The sequence below is a fragment of the Primulina tabacum genome, chromosome 11 (genome assembly GCF_025594145.1).
Source record: "Primulina tabacum isolate GXHZ01 chromosome 11, ASM2559414v2, whole genome shotgun sequence".
NCBI classification, from domain to species: Eukaryota; Viridiplantae; Streptophyta; class Magnoliopsida; order Lamiales; family Gesneriaceae; genus Primulina; species Primulina tabacum.
In genome coordinates this window covers 4,227,295-4,248,036 of record NC_134560.1, presented here as the reverse complement: position 1 = coordinate 4,248,036, position 20,742 = coordinate 4,227,295, and the positions used below count along the sequence as shown (strand labels likewise).

At 31.4% G+C, this 20,742-nt stretch overlaps 4 protein-coding genes across 6 annotated transcripts; 3 read left to right on the top strand and 1 right to left on the bottom strand.

Annotated features, from left to right (window-relative positions):
- The first annotated feature begins 1,257 nt into the window (after positions 1-1,257).
- Positions 1,258-2,630, top strand: LOC142518317 (uncharacterized). Of its 2 annotated transcripts, XM_075621082.1 has the most exons (3): positions 1,258-1,863; positions 1,997-2,062; positions 2,411-2,630. In XM_075621082.1, exons 1-3 carry the CDS (start codon positions 1,341-1,343, stop codon positions 2,416-2,418), a joined length of 597 nt encoding a protein of 198 aa, XP_075477197.1. In that variant the 5' UTR covers positions 1,258-1,340; the 3' UTR covers positions 2,419-2,630. The 2 variants fall into 2 exon arrangements, with proteins under 2 accessions (XP_075477197.1, XP_075477196.1); XM_075621081.1 differs by lacking the exon at positions 2,411-2,630 and having other exon boundaries at positions 1,997-2,242.
- Positions 2,631-2,704: 74 nt separating this feature from the next.
- On the bottom strand, positions 2,705-7,387 carry LOC142518315 (secreted mono- and diacylglycerol lipase 1-like). Of its 2 annotated transcripts, none has more exons than XM_075621080.1 (11): positions 7,229-7,387; positions 7,073-7,142; positions 6,372-6,530; positions 5,624-5,689; positions 5,467-5,514; positions 5,290-5,357; positions 4,945-5,017; positions 4,665-4,826; positions 4,016-4,210; positions 3,574-3,662; positions 2,705-3,109 (listed from the first exon to the last, which is right to left on the bottom strand). In XM_075621080.1, the coding sequence occupies exons 3-11, from the start codon at positions 6,477-6,479 to the stop codon at positions 2,893-2,895; spliced, it is 1,026 nt and encodes a 341-aa protein (XP_075477195.1). In that variant the 5' UTR covers positions 6,480-6,530; positions 7,073-7,142; positions 7,229-7,387; the 3' UTR covers positions 2,705-2,892. The 2 variants fall into 2 exon arrangements, with proteins under 2 accessions (XP_075477195.1, XP_075477194.1); XM_075621079.1 differs by having other exon boundaries at positions 6,372-6,469.
- Positions 7,388-12,093: 4,706 nt separating this feature from the next.
- LOC142518144 (monothiol glutaredoxin-S5-like) lies at positions 12,094-12,738 on the top strand. The gene has a single exon (XM_075620849.1). The coding sequence runs from the start codon at positions 12,236-12,238 to the stop codon at positions 12,542-12,544; it is 309 nt and encodes a 102-aa protein (XP_075476964.1). The 5' UTR covers positions 12,094-12,235; the 3' UTR covers positions 12,545-12,738.
- A 7,289-nt stretch (positions 12,739-20,027) lies between these two features.
- On the top strand, positions 20,028-20,549 carry LOC142518343 (monothiol glutaredoxin-S5-like). Its single transcript, XM_075621102.1, has one exon. The coding sequence runs from the start codon at positions 20,173-20,175 to the stop codon at positions 20,479-20,481; it is 309 nt and encodes a 102-aa protein (XP_075477217.1). The 5' UTR covers positions 20,028-20,172; the 3' UTR covers positions 20,482-20,549.
- Positions 20,550-20,742: the final 193 nt, after the last annotated feature.

Sequence of the window (20,742 nt, the reverse complement as noted above, 5' to 3'; positions counted from 1 at the left end):
CAACAATATCCTTAACCTACACAACATTTGTTTTTTTTTTAATTGTCTAAATTTTGACAATCACACAATTATTATTATTAAATTTTGTATATTTTGTAGAAAATTAATTTACGTTTTATAACATGAATGCTTAATAATTTATAAGATTTAAAATTTATATAAATTCGCAAAATATGTAAAAATAAATATATATGGAAATGTAAATTATAAAAAATTAATATTTAAAATATAAAATGATTGTAATAAAATGTGATTTTAAATTATATGAATTTCATTTGAAACTCTTACAAACTCATATATAAATAAAATTTAACATCTTTAAAAAATTTCAAAATATTTATAAAAATTGAGAGTAGTTGTAGAATATGATAAAATTTTTAAAGATTCAAATATCAAATTGTAACATTAAACCATCAACTAAAAAACATAAGTAGAAAAAAAAATATTTCGATCTTGCTTCTAGTTTTTAGTTAAAAGTTATAGAAGTTGAAGCAGAAGATGGTTTTCACAAACACCCCAAAACACTTTCACCAAACTAGGATCAAGAAAATGCTTATTAGAAGTTCCGTAAAAACTCTGTAAATATGGTATATCAAATTGTAATATGAGTTGATATCCAACCCGCAGCCGACGATAAAAACATTATATACAAGAACAAAGGGAAGATGAAATCACAAGAAAAGGTGGTGTTTTTGATATGAAGATTTGAAATGATTTCATTTGATGCATTTGAATTCCACCACAATGACTCGGAAAATAACTAATTTGTGGGATTTGAAATCTATTGTCAATTGATTTACCTAAATAAGCCAATGAATTTGTTATTGTGAAATTAAAAAATGCAACCTTATGGCAATCTAAATACCCAATGGCATACAAAGGATCACAAATGATTTTTTTTTTGTGGACTACGCATCCGACAATGTGAAAAGTCATATACAGCTAATTGTATGTCTTCGATAAATCGCTATTTGTGAATATCAAATACTAGTCTCAGCGTTTTGAACTAAAGTCGTGTTTGTTTGTTGGATTAAATTGTTAGAAGCGAGTTTTTTTTTTTTTTTTTTTTGCTGTTCATTTGATACGCCCAGTAGAGAAGCCCGTGTTCATTTTATTTTATTTTTTCATGACAAATTAAATTATAATCATTTCGACAAAATAAATAAATTCCATAATTTTTCATTTAAAAAATACGTGTTTTAAGCATATATATATGAAAACAAATTAAGGTGAAGAACAGACAGATGCATCAGAAAGGGAATTAAACAAAAGCTATCAATTCTTTGTTTTTTTTCCTCTTAATTCAGAAATCCTTTCCTCCCTTCATTTCAACACCAAATATGGGTTGTGGGAAATCAAAGCAGGCTGTTGCAACAGACAATACTGTTACAAAATCCAAAAGTTCGAATTCCATCAAGATCAATAACCCTGTCGTTGAGAAGGCTACAGAGGAGGAAAATGTTCAAGAATTTGGAAATGTGAAGCAAAATGATAGCCCTGATGCATTAATCAAGAAAGTTGAATATAATGAAAATTATATTGAGGAGACAGAGGAAAATACAAAAGAAAAGGATGGAGCCGATGGAAACAGCGAATCCCGGGTGGAGGATAAGGCAAAAAATGTAGAAGAGGAGGAGAATTTTGTTGAAAATGATCAAGGAAAGCTGAATTCATACGATCATTCTCCAAAGAACTTTCTTTCGCCGATAAGGGATCATGAAGAAACTATTGAATCCATTATCTCTGACGGGATATCTGGGAAATCCGAATACTATTCTCCCCGTGCCAAGGGGCATGTGCATGGAGAGAAAACAGAAGGGAATGATGCTGTGGAAGGAGAGGCAAAAGCAGAGATAAAAAATGGTTTGTATATCTGAAAAGTTCTTATCATCTATACAAATGTCACGTCAAAATGCTTGTTTATCTATGTTATTTTGTCACGCCATTGTATGTACGTCTTGTATTGTAATGTAATCTTGAGGTGCTGAATTTGCAGAAGAGGGAAATAAGGTTGATGAAGAGAAAGAGTCTGCTGCCACAGGAGAAGAGAAGACTCTTGATGGTACTCAAAATTTAAGACAACAAAGTCAAATTTCCATGCCAAAAATGTTTAGATAATACGCTAACTACATGCTTTTATGCAAAATATATTTATTTTTCAAAGGGACAGGGTAGTTTAAATTGTTGTGATACAAACTATGAAACTTTATATTTGATCTCGAAAACTAATTCATTTATATGATGGATTGTGTAGCTCGCCCCGACTTGAAATTTTCGTGTATGAACATAATGAACTGGTACAAAAAGTGATCATGAATTTTTCTTCTACAAAGTTGTATTTTGTTACCGACATAATATTGCATATGATCAATAAACATTTCTCATATTGGATTTGGTGATGATTATGCAGGAAAGTGACACCAAATGATTTGAAGGCAAATTGAAGGAAAATGGTGATCCGATCCTTTTATTTTGTTTGTCACACATTTTCTATTCATCTACCAACTGCGCTCTTGCAAAAATTCGTATTTCAATGAAATTTGGCAAGATTTGTATCTCGTCTTCTCTGTAAGAATTGCTGACTGAAAAATTATACAAGAAAAAATTCTCAGTAAAAGCTTAATCGCGAATTTTTTTTTATAATTTCAGTTGAATTTTGAATTAATCCTTCTATCAAATTTGAGCAGATATATCACCAACGATGTAGTACACGTACAAAGTAGATATTTGGATTAAAATGATATATACAAATATTAACAATGTTTATATATAAGATACTCTTTCCCAATCAAGGCCATGAAGACACAGCAGACAGCTACAACCAATAAAATAACCATAGGGCTCGTGCCATCATGTACACAAATCAATGGCACAGTTGACCAGAATCGAAATCTACATAGAAAGGCCCTGATCGGTTACCTCCTCTGTACTCTGTTTCAAAATTGGTGTGGGTGGATACTGGGATAAAATGAAATTCCCATCAACATCCATTTTTCCATAAGCAGCAACATGAGGATCCATCACAATTTTGCATTCACTTGGTGAATCACATCCCATTTCAACGCCATAATATGTCAAATGATCAGATATACTGTTCCCACTCACCGACCTACAGAGGAATCAAAGAAGTGGTTATCACAATGGCTGCCACTTAGCTAGCAATCACAAATGATATTAGCAGGAGAATACCCAAGAACTCCGGAGCAGTGCAGATGGGGGTGATGGATAGTTTCCACGTTTTGGGGGAGAGGTAAATGAAGATTGAAATTTTAATAAAATTAAACATTTTTTCCACGATTGAAGGGGATCCACCACTGATACAAGAGGAAGCAATTTGAGAACTAGAATATTCTTGTGAAGGATTGGCAACAGTATAGAATCTTGGCTAAGTCTATCATTATTTAGTGTCCTAAGAGTCATTCATCACCATCCAGTACCTCTGGTGATCAAGACTATCTAAAAGTAGAAAGAGAGCATCACCTATATTATATCTTATATACTACAGCAGCAACCAAAAATAACAGATAAAATTCACTGATAGAAATATGACAAAGCTTATAAGCAAATACTTGCCTGCTACATGTTGGATCTTCCCCAGAATTATCACAGACCTTCTCCACTGTAAAAGTCAAAATTTCAAACCCAATATTGTAAAGCCAAACCTACAACACGAAGATTGAGCAAGCAGAGAAAAATAATGAAGCAATGAAAGCCAAAATAACCCAAATGTATGATTCAAAAATGTTTACGCGGTCATTAATTTTGGGGGTCTATGAAGTAGAAGAACTAAGATACTGCTGTAAATAGTATAAAACTAAAGCAATCATTACCACAAAGTAGACCAGTTCTGGAGTTTACAACAAAGATCCAACAAGAAAGTGGTAAGGTTAATTAAGATTAAATACTAAAATAAATCAAAGAAAGATTGAGCAACTAAAGGTTAATATAAAAAAAGTCATGAAGTTAAAAGCCTAATATAAAATATGTCATGAAGTTAAACACCAAAAACTAGTACCTCTCTCGGGAAGTGATGGTACGTCTTTCGAGGAAAATAACGGTAATAAGGAGGTAAATGAGGCACAATATCATGTCCATTTGTGATGCGAAAGGTATTTGGCAGCACCTCGCTATAATATGCAGCAAAAGCAGCATTGCCAATCCTAGGTTGCCCAAAGGTCATAACCTGAATATCTTGATGTCCAAAACTGAGCTGATAACAGGATAAGTAGTTTAAAAAAACTCCAAAAAAGAAATATTAAACGAATTATCTCACCATATATTAATCAGGAATTATTATTATTATACAATGCAATTTGAATCCTCTACAAGAAGACATGCCAAAACAATTTTTTATAAAAAATTAAGAAACCACTGTGTAAATTTTTGGACTGGACAAATGAAACACAGTCGTGCAAGTTAAGATTATAGAAGCTCCAAGCACTTCATGTGAAACATCTTTCAGAACTAAGGAGGTCGATCTTCTTGATTGATAACTTGCCCAAAGACTAGGCTAATTCTGGAATCATGTTGATATTTTTCTACCACAGAAAAATCCCTGGGAGCTCTCTACTATAACCTTTTGGGAAAGATCGCAAAATAAATATAAGGCATGTGGCATTAAAGTAAAAGCCAATAATAGGTTAATAATCGAGTATTGGAATTACACGAAGATCAAGTCCACAAAAAGCAGCTATGGCCCCTCCCATTGAATGCCCAGTAACCATTATCTTAGTGTCTCCATATAACTGCTTTGCCTTTTGAACAGCATTTAGAACTCCAGAACGCAAGGATGTGTTGTAGTAAGCAGAATAAAAACCATGATGCACCTGGACCAAAGAATAAGCCCACATAAAATGTACACGGATGCAAATACAGCAAACTTGTCAAAATATTCATGTGAAGGAGACAAAGAAAAAAGAAATGCATATATTTAGTCGCACACACCATTGCATCATCAACTCCAGGGTAATCAGTATCAAGCTGCTTCCAGAACAAATCTTCAACCCAGTTCTGTAAACTGCAAACAGAATTACCCATAAATAAGTTAAGTACTACCCTACACCATTTTTAGTTTATAAAAAATATTTTTATGTAATGTTAATTATAAAAGCTCACAGACACGAGTACCAGTAATAATATGGGTGAACAAAATAATGAGTATGGGAGATTGTCCATCAGTTGTATTATTTTTTTAAAAAGTTCGACTCAAAATTCAAATAAAATGGCCTTGAGGTGAAACAACCATCCGCGGAGAAGATAAATAGATCAATAAGCATGAATAAGCCAAACCTGAGCCCCTGAGTTCCTCTGATTGCAATGACAGTGGCATTAAGATCAGTCGCAACCCCAACAAATCCCTTCATAGAAACAACCAAATATTAGAACATCATTAACAAAGTCAACAAAACATAAAAATAATGCTTTATCTGACAAAAATGATGAAAATGAAGACTCGTTTCCCCAAACCTGAAGGCAGGATTTCACGTCCACGATTAGGTCAATTATTTCAAAGCCCTGTACCCAACAAGAATAGTTTCAATTCAGATATTAGATAATAAAATAGCCACTTAATTTAAAGTCAACAAATATGATGTATCATGTAACTGTTAGACTATTACTATACCTCTGTCAGACCGTCGCATCTCGAGCAAGTCCAAGTAAACAATTCCGTCAAGTCTGACAAATATACCTGCAAGCGCAAAATTTGTTTAGTTATACGATATATCAGCAGTTTCGCTTATGCACGTTGACTCAACAAAATACTATAAAAAACTTGAGAGAATCGTTATGTAGAATAAGAGGCATTATAACAAATTATTCACTCGATAATGAAATGAGAAAACTCGTTTAACTTACTGCTTCGATAAAAGGAGAGTTTATTTTTTTTAATACCAGGGGAATCTTGTCTGCACTTTAATGAGTGTTATTTTAGGATAACCTTTCGGATTATCTTCTTGTTGAAATATCTTGATTTGTCAAGAAATTGGATTTATTTTGGGATTCGATGAAAAAAATGGAAACAAATATTTAAAACTTTCTGACATTCGGTTATTTTAGGATGATCATATGCGCGTTGACTCAACAAAATACTATCCAAAAAAAATTTCTTGAGAGATTCGTTATGTAGAATGAGAGTTATTATAAAAAATTATTCACTCGATAATGAAGTGGGAAAACCTGTCAAGTTACTGCTTCGATAATAAAGGGTAGGTAAATGAAACAACCAACTCCTCAAAAAAACAACTCACACAACTGAACATATCTTTCAGGACAAGCACCAAAAATGTCTCAAGAAATATATATATCTAAAATACTTTTCCGAAAGCTTGATCATCCACATGGATCCAAAATATAATTCAGAATGAACTCACAGCTGAAGCGTATTGCACCAATATTTTTGCAAGAGTATGATTGTATGTCACCGACTGATCATTGGTATTATGCTTGTGCTTCACCGTGACCTTCAATTCTGTGCACATAAAGCATGGAAAAATTCATGTGCACAGCGGGAACAGAGATGCAGGTATCTCCTAACAGAATTAAGCAATAAGAATAATAAACCTTCTCATTCAAAACAAAGTAAACTATTCAAAAAAAAAATTTATTACAACATCTAAAGTTAATTTAGAACGAGATTTCTCTACAAAAACATAATTGACACCACATAAAAAAGTATTAAGTATCATACAAGTCATGAAATTCAGAAGTTGACGAATTCTTATGTAAATGACAAGAGGCAAAGAGCAACTTTAATCAAAGATTGAATCCTGTATTTTATAAAACGAGACTTATATAACAAGTAATGGCTCATAAAATTCAGTCATTTAACGATCAACTCCTCCGCAGAAACTTGATTTGTAATCACACTACACACAGTATTACTTTTTTTTTTTTTTATTTGATAAAAATCCCGAGAAGGGTTAAGAGTGTATCTGCGATACAAACTTGTACTAAAATATTTCAATTTTGTGCTGAATTTTGCCATGATTAGAATTTTTGGATTCACCACTGATCGAGATATCTCTTCATATATATCCGCAATCAGAACTAAAAACCCAAAAAGATTAATTACCTCTACACAACGAAAATCCAAATAAATATACAAAAATTGCAATGGCCAACCACCGTCTTCTTTCCATCTCCTGCGAAAAAAGATAATCAAATAACGAATCATAGAAAAGTAAATAAACAAAACCAACCAGCACTTCAAAAAAACACCGGAACTAACCCAATTAAAGCTCCAGAACCGAATTGGAATATCCAATTCAGATAAATGGTCGGCTTTCCGGTGACCTCGAGAGTCTTTTTCCGAAGAACTCAGACCAGGCAAAACGACGCCGAATTATAGAGGTCGTTTTGTTGTATAGATTCTGGAGAGGGGGGACACTTTCGCTTGGGAAATTAACAGAGCCTATATATATATAAATATAAATAATTAAATATATAATATTCGGCTGAAATTAGGACTATGTAATTACATAATTGCCCTGAATAAGGTTGTTTATTGAGGGGGTTAAATTGTATTTTCATAGGGTTGCTTATAAATAGGTTTGTAACTTGTTCAGGATGGTTTATGCCTAGGAGTTAATTGACCTTTGGTTTTTTTTTTTCCATATTTAAGATGACTTAATTTATATTTAAAATAAAAATTAATATTTTTATTATAAAATATAATATTTTTTCATGAATTATATCAAATTAAATATTCATCTTACAAAATTGATCTGTGACATTATCTCATAATAATTTTTGTTTGTTCACAAATTTTACTGTGAAACGTGTGACTTGAGTTATTAAATAATTGAGATTAAAGACTTAGATAGAGATAATTTTATAAAAAAATGATTTTAAAGATTTTGAAAAAGTAGGTAAGATATGATAGTGATAGGTGTAGGACTTCATTCCATTTTGATTAAAAAAATTGAATATTTTAACGAGTTTATTATAATGATTTATAATCGGCTCTTCTATCAATTTGAGTTAACTTAGTTGCTATAAGATCTCATTAAAATCGCTTTTGACTGAGCCTGAATCTAGAATGTGAGTATTGAATATTATCACGACGGGCAAACGAACCTGACCGACCTGCATGCCGCCATTAAGCAGCTGGCACATCATTTTAAAGGGTCAAAAGATGTCATATCAATCCACCTATTTTATGCGATGAGATGAATCTAGCTCGTTTAACTGTTCGAATATTTAATTACTCTAAACTCCTCGACCTTATTAATCTAATAAATATAGATCTACAGTCCAACATATGTTAAATAAGTCTCAGATAATTTAAATTAGATTGAATATATTTAATTTGGTTTAGCATAGAGTTCAGGATTCTTCTTCTTGACATAACTTATTTTTCAAGAATAGTTTAATGATAGTGTCGATATCAATATACAAATATATAATTGCATGTTTTGACCGGAGCTCACCATTCTTGTAATTATATTTGCTCTTCCTGCTCGATCTTTGCAGAGTATTACCTCAATCATATATCAACTGATCAATATATCACACATAAGTAGTCTAAATGTTAATAGTGCTAAAACACGAGAAAACATTAATTATTAGATCAACGGTTTGATAACTTAAACTCAATCCTGTTTCCTCTTTTCTCGAGAGGATAATTCACAACTATTTTTCCAGTCAGTAATTTCCTTTTCAATTAATGGCTGATTATAGCTTTCATCAATTTCCACCGTCATTAGTTGTCTTTTTTCATCTCCCACGATAGATCTCGGGCCTCTTATGTATTTTTGGAGCCCAAATCTCTAGTGAGAGATGAAAGACCACTAAGATAATTTTGGGCCTATATATTTTTGGAGCCCACGTTATAACATCAAAGTTAATTTACTTTTTTCATTGATTAAAAGTATGGCTTTGAATTTTAATGAACAAAATGTTACAATATTCTTTTTCTATTTTGAACTATCAACGTTACCTGAATACATTACATGTTCATTTAAAACACACGCTTCAGTAAAATAACAAACAAAATCCTATGAGAGCGTCTCACGGCTCAATTATGTAAGACGGATTTCCCACTCGATCACTTTTCATTGTAGATAAGAACTTAGGCCGCTTCCTCTCATGGATATAGCTCCGTGAAACCGTCTCACATGAAATATACTCATAAAAAATGCATGTGTGGCCAAGCTTTAGGCGTCTATATATATATATATATATATATATATAAAACATAGAGAGCAATTTGTCCACTATGCCAACATCGTTGCATGGGATGGGATGCCGAGAACCACCATCGCCCATTTTCTTAGTACTAAAAGCTGACATTACATGAATTCATCCACATTACTTTTGTATATATTTCACTCATTCTTCTTGATCTTATCATCTTCGGTATTGCACAAGATCTCTATGTGTATAATTCCCAGCCATACATAGTCGACCCGTTGTATATATCGTCCTTATTCTCTTTGCTTTTATTTCCATTCTATGGATTTCGTATATATCTTTTTGTTATTCAAGAAAATCATCCATTTGAAGTGTTTGAAATAAATAATCATCGTATCGGAAAAAGGCTAAAATAAGTTCTAACCTATTCAGTAGGTTGATTTAAAATTCATCTTCCATTAAGTAGTCATAGTAATCGCACCCGCTGCTACTAATGACATTTTTTTTTGGAGTTGGGACGTGTTTTGTAAAATTGAGTCTCGAATCAGAACATAAACTTGAGATTTTAGTGTAATATGAATATATTTGAGTGCAAGTTAGAGCAATGCTGCAAACTGACTTTTGAGACAATTTAGAGCCATTTATAAACTTGTGGGCACTTCGCCGACCTATCGATATATCTTTAGCCCATTCCTCCTTTATTTTTTTGGCTACATACGCGTGAGATCCAAGTTGCGATCTCCCTGTCCAGTGTCAAATATAGTCAATATTACGTTTCATAAATTTTATTGACGTCGTAAATAGTTTATTTTTTTTATTCTTTTTTTCAGCTAAGTGAGATTTTCAGTTAGTTATGTTAAGTTTAGGTAAATCATCAATTCTCTCATCGTGTGTGTGTGTGTGTGTGTGTGTGTATATATATATATATATACAAATGAATATATTACATACATAATTGATATCTTACACTAACAAATTTCTATTCTCCGACAAGGAACTAAATCTAAACATATATCCATTCACGGGTGTCATCAATATATATCCCTTAACAATAAGGCTATTCTATCCTCGTTGCTTGTTCCTTTCCTACAAGCGAATCTTCGTAAAGAAGAAGGGGAAAAATGAAATCTACTTTTGTTATAAAAAAAAAAGTAAAATAAGAAATTAAAGAGGTCCCAAATGGATAGATCCAACTTCCTTCTCCAACTTGCTAGATGCTTCTTTGAAAGATACAACAAAAAGACCAATTGGACATGTAAATCTCATTTTAACCTTCAATATTTTCATGAGTTAATTAATAATAAAGACTGCTAATAATTCGTTTAACCCGAATCGAAAAATCTCGTAAAAAATAAATTTTAGTTTGAGAATTAAAATATAGACATCCAAATTCTTTGACAGGATAGTAATTATATAAATTTCCCGGTGCTATGCTTTTTTGAATTTTAAGTACAATTTTGGAGTGGAGAAATAAAATCGCATTCGGAATAAAGATAAATGTATATAGAGACACACGAGTATATATAAATCACATTCAGAATAAAGATAATAATATGGACGGATATATATAAAAAAATAAATAACATTCAGAATATACACATAAACATGGTGAAGTGGTGACGCTTGGTTTGGAATTGACGAATCACTAAAACATCGTTATATATTATAAGATCAAAATTCTATGAAATCTTTGCTTTAATATCTAACATGGAGAATAATAAACAGTGCATGGTTAAAGACGACACATTTTTAACATGTTTTTTTTTAATTTATTACGGGATACTTGCTTTTAAATTCCCATCGGCATATTTTTATTTATGTTCAGTCCCTGTCATATTAAATTAAAAAAAATTTGCAGCCCTTGATGGACACAAAAGTTTCCGCACTTCCTAAGCTCATATATGTTTTTTCGGATGAAATTCGGTACAAAAAATTAAAAATATAGAATAAATATATGATATTTGAGTACTAACTATTCTATATTTGGTATAAAATATAAGATATTGGATATAAAATTGAAAAATTATATTAATGTTAACACTTGCTACACATTTTTGTATATTCAAATATCATATATTAATACTATATTTTTAATATTCTGTATTGATTTTCATTAGAAAAAATACATGAATCATTAATATCAATACTTGTTACAAATTATTTTTAGTTTTTATTCAAATATAATATATTAGTATCATATTTGAAATATTTTGAACTCGAATATCATATATTACCATGTTTTCAATATTTCGCACCGATTTTCGTTCAAGAAAAGACGTATAATTAATATCGACTAAAAAAATCATATATTAATGTTATATCTGAAACATTTTTGCTCAAATATCAGAATTTCATACGAGAAAACAATTGGAAGACCAAAGAGTGTAGAAACATTTTTTGTGTAAATCAGATACAGCAAAAAATGATCTGATAAAGACTAAACACAAATACAACTATATTGTTGGAGATTTATTGATATTTAATCTTTTATTATTAAACAATAAATAGTCAATCAATCAACCAAAACACAACTCGTGAGCAAGAATCAGAAAGTTAAAACCCACACAAAAATCTTTATAATTTCTTAGCAATTTTAGAGTTTTCTAAGTTTCATACAAAATATGCATATAGCTACATACATGAAATTGTCTATACTAATAAAATTAGTAATACTTGTAAGATCGATCCACGAATTGATTGAAAAATTAGTAGTCCACCTTTATGTTAAGATTATATTTATGAGTACCGTACCGAAGGACATGTCTCTATCACCGTATGCAGAGATTCGTTATCGTGCAATGTACCTTTTTTTATGCTCAATGTCACTCTCAAACTATTGATAAATACGAAATATGATGCGTTAAATTAAATAATAATATTTTTTTGGACAAAAAAAATCCCACCTCACCAATCCAACAACAGTACCCTTCCTCCATTCCTATATAAACATTCCCATGCACACACAATTTTCCTCACACCAAAACTAAACCAATCCAACTAGTTACATATCCTCTCTATCAACGATCACATTTTCTTCCAATTTCCCATCGTCCCGACGACCATTTAGAGTCGAAAACTACCTTAAATCAAACCGCGATAGCCAATGGAGAGAGTTAGCAAGATGGTGTCGGAGAAACCGGTGGTGATCTTCAGCAAGAGCTCGTGTTGCATGAGCCACTCCATTAGATCACTGTTCAGTGACTTCGGAGTCCACCCGACAGTCTACGAGCTCGACGAGATTTCCCAGGGTCGGGAGATCGAGCAAGCCCTGTCAAGACTCGGTTGCAACCCTACCGTCCCGGCGGTGTTCATCGGTGGCGAGTTCGTCGGGGGAGCGAACGAGGTGATGAGCCACCACATCAAGAGGTCACTAAAACCCATGCTTAAAAGGGCTGGTGCCCTGTGGGTCTAATTGCACCAGCATAATTAAGTACGAATCAGACACGGATAATGATGCATTTTCTTGCATCTTAATTAATTACGTCATATTTTATAAGTGTAGAATAAGAGCGATGCGTAATTAGAAGTAGAGAGATCAATGTAATTAGAGAAAATAAGCCACCGGGCTCCAATTTTCCTAACAAAACCACCACTTTGAAGTTTGAATCATGTGTATGCACTAGAGCTTCTCCTCGTGAAACTTCACCTTTTGTGTTTGACTATTTAATAAACTTTAAACTTGGGAACACCCGTTCGTTTCTATTAGTACACTGTAGAATGAACTTCAAATAACATAATAATATATAGAGTGAACTTGAAAGTCATAACAATTAAGTTTATGGTCTTACTTCTACAAACAATAAAAATATATTTGAACATAATTGAATCAATCGATCCAAACACAACCTAATATAATTTGCGTTTTCCACTCTCAGATAAAGAATCCATCATCATCGAGCGAGTACGAGACACTTTAATTTTGATGAAATGTATGTGTTATAGTTTCTCATGTTATACAAATGCTTCTTGTGTGTAAAGGAAGCTTGGCTATAAAGAGAATTAATTAAACATAAAATAGGCTTGAAATTTGTACTCTATCTCTAGAATGGAACAAAAATGACCTGATCGGTTCAGAAAGTTGATGGATGAATTTGAGGGAAAGCTAGTTAAACACCGGAAACAGCTACAAGCAATAGAGATGTCGCTATTTTGCAACTTTTTAAAAGGAATTAAGTGTTGTGATCATATATATATGCCCAAATATAACCAAACTTGTCTGCTTTAAAAGAATAATATTTAATTAAATAAGACATAAGAATAATGAGTACTACTCATATATTATCATAATTTGGATCTCAATATTTACTACTTTAACAAGATTAATTTACAATTTAGAAGTCGAACAAGTTTAGCGACATTTTTTATGCCGATGTAATTCATATTGTGCACTAGCTAAATACTCGAGCTAACATAACATGATTATGTTTTGTGTGTGTTATACGAGATTTCGATTTACATAGGATGCACTCTTATTATATTTTTGGTGTATGTTGAATCTTATCATAAAGTATGATAGACTTGAGAAGATATTGCCAGTGGAATTTTTGCATGAAACTACAAAAATTGAATTATATATGTATGTGTGTGTGTCTATATACATATACATATATGTATGTATATGTATATATATTGGGTGTGGAGTACATATATATAAGTTATCCTTCTACATATGGGGGTCCATGGTCTACCTTTTATTATAATATGTATTCATAGTTTTTGAAATACAATAAATTTCAGGTGATAGATGAAGTCCAATACAGTTTTTTTTTTTTTTTTTTGTAAATTGAAATACAATATAATTACAATTATAATAATAAAAAAGAACAATATAATTGGTGGTAAGTATTGATCGATGCAATCGCAGGTACACCAAGCAACTTTAGAAAGCGGCCTTTGAGATATTGTAGGGGTAATTATATTGTGAGTTTTCTTTTTTCTTTTTTAGAATCAAATATATAATAAGCTAAGATCGATTATTTACAAATTTAGGATTAAAAAAATAACTAATTGAAGTATATCATGAAATAGACAAAATTAAAGATCCAATAACAAAAAACTTCATGGTTTTATAAGCACATGAAATTAGTTCATTAAATTATAAATTAAAAAGATCGACCAGTTGGGAGAGAATGAACCATTATTATAAACATTCTAAATAAAACATTAATAAACCAGACAACACAGACCAAGAAATAACTCGAGCGATTTATTGAAGCACAGTGAGATAAAATAACCACATCCTTTATTGCCAAACAATTGTAAATAAATGTGTTCAAGTTAGTAAAATACGTGTACTTGTGGTCAATTGGTCACAAGTTCTATTCTTTATCAACATCTTCTTGGACGAGCATGTCATGTAAGGCTCGCCTAATGTGGTTTACTTGGTTGACGTAGTTTGCAGGTTATCGCGTTCAGTCCAAAAGTCTATCGAGTGCGCACTTACGAGTAGCAGCTGTGGAATCCTCTTTTCAAAAAAAAAAAAATAGATATCAATCAATTAATTAAACTGAATGAATTAAAAACTCGCATCCAAATTATCATAGTGAAGTAAATTAAACAAGTGGATCTTGAATTGTTTGATCACCTATACTTTCGAATAAGTCTGAAAGAATTGTTTTGCATAAAATTACAAAAATACTAAGATTATGTATAACAGATTTAGGTCTTGTAACACACCTTTATAACATGCAGGTGAATATATTAATTGAACACACAAATAAATTTTAATGAATAAAATATAACAGAATATATCATGCACAAGTATACAAACTTGTGTGAGTCAATCACACAAAATCTTCACTCGATTATGTTATGGAAATCTCATATATATTTTTCTGTATCCTCGCACTATCGTCGATTTTTCCAGCCAGTATTTTTGTAGTCTCTTCGCATATATATAGATATCTTGACCTATAGATGATCCTTCGAGTAAATCCCTACAAATCATGGAAAGATGAAGTTTATAGGGAATAAAATTTTTTAAGCATATCAAATCAAATATAGAGTCAATCTTTATACAAATCTAGAAAGAAAAAACTCTAACCAAATATTTAACAATATCTTATGAATAAGGAAAAGATAGTTTAAGGAATAAATTATATCTTGAAAACCAAGACGTATTTTTCCTTTCAATCTCCTTATTTTTGCCTTTCTGGACAAAATATCCAAATATGATATTGTCTTTCTCATATTCATTATCTTCCCATGTATAATAACTTCCTTTGAGTTAGATAGTTATCTCCCCTGAATTCAAACATGTTAGTGCAATGTTATCAAATAGATGTTATAACACGTAACAAAAACACTCTGAAATTTCATTAATAAAACAAGATAACTAAGAAAACAGAACTAAAAACTCAGAACTTAGAAATAACATATAAAAAAACCAAACAAATTATGGAACGTCTCCAACAATATCGTCATCATGATCGGCATCAAGATCAACATCAGACTTGTCCACTTTTTCATCAGCAGCTTCGGCTTCTACATCTACTTCTACTCCCCTTTTTGTTCAGCAAAAGAATGAGCACCTACTTCTAATAACAACTCATACTCAGTCACTTAGGCTTCATAAAATGAAATGATCTCTCTTGCGGTCTGAATTTATTGTCGCCAAAATCTATTTGAGCTTGAATATGGGAGATAGAGAGTATAACATACTCAGAAATCTTTTCTCATTAAAAGATTTAGCAACACCAGGCTCAAACCGGAGAAGATCAACCTTCACGTTTCCCTTGAGATATGCAGTTGCTATCTTCAGTTGGTCACTCACATCAGAAAGTTCTTCATCTATATCTTTTACAAATCCTTGGGACTTCACAATCTCATAGATCGATTAAAAATATAACTTTGTGAATTTGAATCATCCATCTTCAAACTGCAGAACTGTATTGAATATCATCCGACCAAAATTGAAAGTGATACTAGATCAAAGACTTCGACGCTTAGAAATCAATATTTTTAGAAAGTTAAATGGGAATTCGATATATCGATCGAGGACGAAAGCACCAAAACACATAAAGTCAATATAAAAAAAATTGTGTAGATCAAAGAATATAATCGATGTTGATGATTAATATATCTTTTAGTTAAATAAACTTGAGATTATTCATATAAAATTTACACACATTAGTCGGAAAAATGGCGATTATTGCACGTACTTTTGCCCGTCTTCGACAAGTCCATGTTGTGCTCCAGACTTCAGAGAATCAATAGCCCACGAGATAACGTAGGCTCTGGGACCTCATCTTGCATACGCACACTTCATTGTTGTCTTCTGCCGCGAATTAGATGCGAACCTTTAATATTTTTTTCAGAATGGAAAAAATTTAGGTCCCAAATGGATAAATTCAACTTCGTTCTCAACCTCAATTGATGCCTTCTGGAAAGATACACTAGAAAGTTCAATGGACCACCTAATATTTAACACAATAAAGACACCTTCGACCTTCTGAGATATATACATATATATAAACTTCATTACATTCAACAAATGAGTGTCATTTCAGCGATATTCACATAATTGTATACAATGGATGTGAACCAGTATATGAGTTATGATACGTTAATCACTTCATAAGCACCCGCGAGATGTTCGCGACTCGTAAGAATTTAAATATGAAGTAATAGTGTGATGCATGTCTACTTCTTTCATTCTTTCATTAAAACATGAAAGCAATTTGTAAATTTTTTAAATGCATTACTCATGATGCAGCAGATTTGTGTGTGGTAAAACCATCGTCAGTGTATTACTTTACTTGAGCGCATTATTTGCATCAAAATAATATAATTTTGTACCAAACATAAAAATCATCTTCAAAATCCACCAACTTTAAACATGATAACCTATAGTATTCCTTAATTATTTCATTGAATTCAATTCATTTACATGATCAAACATTTATGTATAAATATATTAAATTAAGTTGAAATTAAAGTACTTATAAATTAAATACGTAATATTTATTGCTATAAGTAAATCTATTATACAATAACTTAAATATTTTTTGTTCAAATTTATTCATTCTTCAAAACATCAACTTTTTGTTTTTGTTTAATATTTTTTGTATTAAAGAAAAGCAAGAACATTAAAGAGAAAATAAATTTTTTTTGATTAATTATATTGTGGACAAAATTACAACCAAAATGCTAATCATACAAATATTATTTGTGCGTCTCTCTCTCCAGGGCCGTACCTCCTGTGAGGCGAGAGAGGCCATCGCCTCAGGACCCGGCTCTCACAGGGGCCCAAAAAAAAAAATCGTTGGTCTCATGTTGTTGAGGCATGCACCTAAATAGTATGTGCATTGGACATTTTTTTAAAAAAATTGGACATTGACCCATTGAAAACATGATTAAATATGATGATTGTGCTCATTGGGGATTTAATCAAATTATGTAGAGCCCAAACAATAAAGCTACATGGCTCATTAATTAAATTTTTAAAAATTTTGTATGCATAAAATGATAATGTTTGTCCAATATATTTATTATTTTATCTTGTGTCAACTTATGTGTTAAAATTTTATACTTTACTTATCGATTATTTGGCCTCTTTTCTTGAATTTATGTAATTGGACTCATTTCAAAAAATAAAACACAAAAAATTGTAATACTTATCTATTTTACATATCTTTATGTTCCGTTTTCTTGAATAAAATCTTATATTCATTATTTAAAACAAATTATATATTTTTACAATATTGGTTCATTATATTTATCATTTTGTTATTTTGATAGTTTATGTTGACAAATTTCAATTTTAGTAACATATAGTACAATGTTTGCCGATTTCAATCTTTTTCTAATATAATTGTTCAAATGACACTGCATTACGTTAGAGCCATGTTGATGTTGTGGCGCACGAAGAAAAAAAAATCGCAAAGAGATAAATATATAATTCGTAAATTATATTTTCCTTATATCTATTGTTCGATTATTTTTAATTTTCAAACTAAATTTTACGGTTATTTATCACAACAAGATTTTTTTTCAACATATCGCCTCAGGCCCTGTGAACCACAGGTACGACTCTGTCTCTCTCAAAGTAAAATTTTCTTTTTTTATATCACAATCTCCTACTTAATTTACGGAGAGTTTTCTCTTAAAATTAATCTGAAATCATGTAGCACAGAGCACTTGTCGCTTTACCAAAAGTTATAGCTGATGGAAATATTGCAACTCGAATCTTTTAAACTGCATAACAGCTCAAGTACTACAGTTCTATAGCTCTTCCAGTAGAAACAATTATTGCACTTAACAATCTCCCTACAAATAATTGTACTCCTTGCAATCAACGAAAATCGAACTCTTGACCTTGACTCTGATACCAATTTTTAAGAACAAACGCTTACGACTAGGCCAAAAGCTATAACCGTTGGTAATAGTGCAACTCAAATATTTTAAACCACATAACAACTCAAACACCACGGTCTGATCGCTTTTCCAACATAAACAATTGTGGTACCCAACAAATTATATTAATTTTGGGTTATATTAGTATACATCAGTTTCCCTAGTAGCTTATATATATATTTGTATTAACTTATTATATAGAAATATGTTTCCCTTGTACATTTATCACATCTTTAATTAATGAGTAGGTCTTTTGTGAGACGATCTCACGAATCTTTATATGTGAGACAGGTCAATCCTACCGATATTCACAATAAAAAGTAACACTCTTAGCATAAAAAATAATATTTTTCATGGATGACCCAAATAAGATATTCATCTCACAAAATACGACTCGTGAGATCGTCTTACACAAGTTTTTGCCTTAATTAATTTAAAGGGTATTTAGATCAGGCTACAAAATGAATCTTATCGTAATAATATGTTCTCCCACTTAACTGTATTCTGCATGTTAACCTTAAAATCTCAAGCAATACGCTTACATATAACTTTATACAACTTTCGACAAAAGATGAAATCAGACACTAATTAATGTTCATGAATAAATTTATAACTTTTAATAAACACCTCATGTATAATATATGAGAATATTGAAAATGTTGATTTTTTGAATAATTTACTACTTTAGTCACATATATTCATCGTAACATGCACTTCAACGGGTGTTCGAATTGATGAAATAATTAGTCGTTTCATAAATAATCGTGATTTTTTTTTCTATATATATATATATACTTTGAATTTAATGAGGATAAATTATAGCTAATTTAATTTTTATCAGTTAAATAATACAAACTAATTATTTACGCGGGGGTGGATGGAGTGAATGCACGTGGTTTTTCTAGTGTGTGCTTTGGTTGAATGGAAATAGGAATAATAGGAAATAGTGGGAATATTGAGAAGCCACCGTACCAAAGATTTACGCAGAGATTCGTTATCGTATATGTTTTTTTTTCCTATGTGCTATAACCCATCAATCGCCCTCAACTAATGCTTCAGTTTAAGCTACTACAACAAAAGTAAAACAAATGAAAACTATAATTTTCATCCAAATATATTTTCTAATTTGTGATTTTGATCATCTGTGTTGTCAAAATTAAATATTTAATCAAATATCTTTCAAAGTTTTGGCAAATTTAATCATTTTTCAGCGAAAGTGTTGATTTGATACTACATTTGTGACACGCTGTGTCAAGTTAACACCACATCAAAAAAGATATTAAAATTGTAGAAAAACAAATGTATCATGCTAAAACTGAAAATTGAAATTTAATAATATAAAGATCAAAATTTTATTTTTTTTCATTTAAAAAACAAGAAGTTATTAAAATATTATTGGCCCGATGTGAGATTAGGATTTTTTTCCATAAAAAAAATGAGAGAAATTTGCTAGCACAAATCCAATAGTATATAGTTCGTACGTACGGTCTTACACTCAATATAATTTCTATATAAATACCCCTCGTGCACTCCCCATTTTCCTCACACCAAACCATCGATCGAAACTCCTATATATATATATATATCATCAAATCACCACACGATATAATTTCCAATATCGTTCATCTTTCTGACGACAACATTTGAAAGATCAAGTACAAGCACATCTCTATAATCGAAGGTTCAATGGAGAAGGTAAGCATCATGGTTTCCGAAAAACCCGTCGTGATATTCAGCAAGAGCCAATGTTGCATCAGCTACAGCGTTGGGGCACTCCTTCATGACTTCGGGGTGAATCCAACGGTGCACGAGCTCGACAAGATCCCGGTTGGTTGGGAAATCGAGCAAGCACTGTCGAATATCGGCTGCAATCCCACCGTTCCAGCGGTGTTCATCGGCGGCAAGTTCGTGGGAGGAGCAAATGAGGTCATGAGCCTCCACCTCAAGAGCTCCTTAAAGCCCATGCTCGAAAGGGCTGGTGCCTTGTGGGTTTAGCTAGCATTACAGCGATTGGGGTGTCCATTTATCCGATTCCAATAATAGCACATGCTGCTTCTTCTTTATTTTGTTTGACATGTAATAAATTACTATTGTGGATTAGATTTTTGGAATCCTGAATTTTAAATTTATGAATTTTAAATTACTTTTTTATTAACTTAATAAATCGTAATAATCAATAATTAAGATATATTTCAAGTACATTCAATATGAGTTTGAAACGTTCAAATGGAATAAATGAAATTAAATGAGAAACAT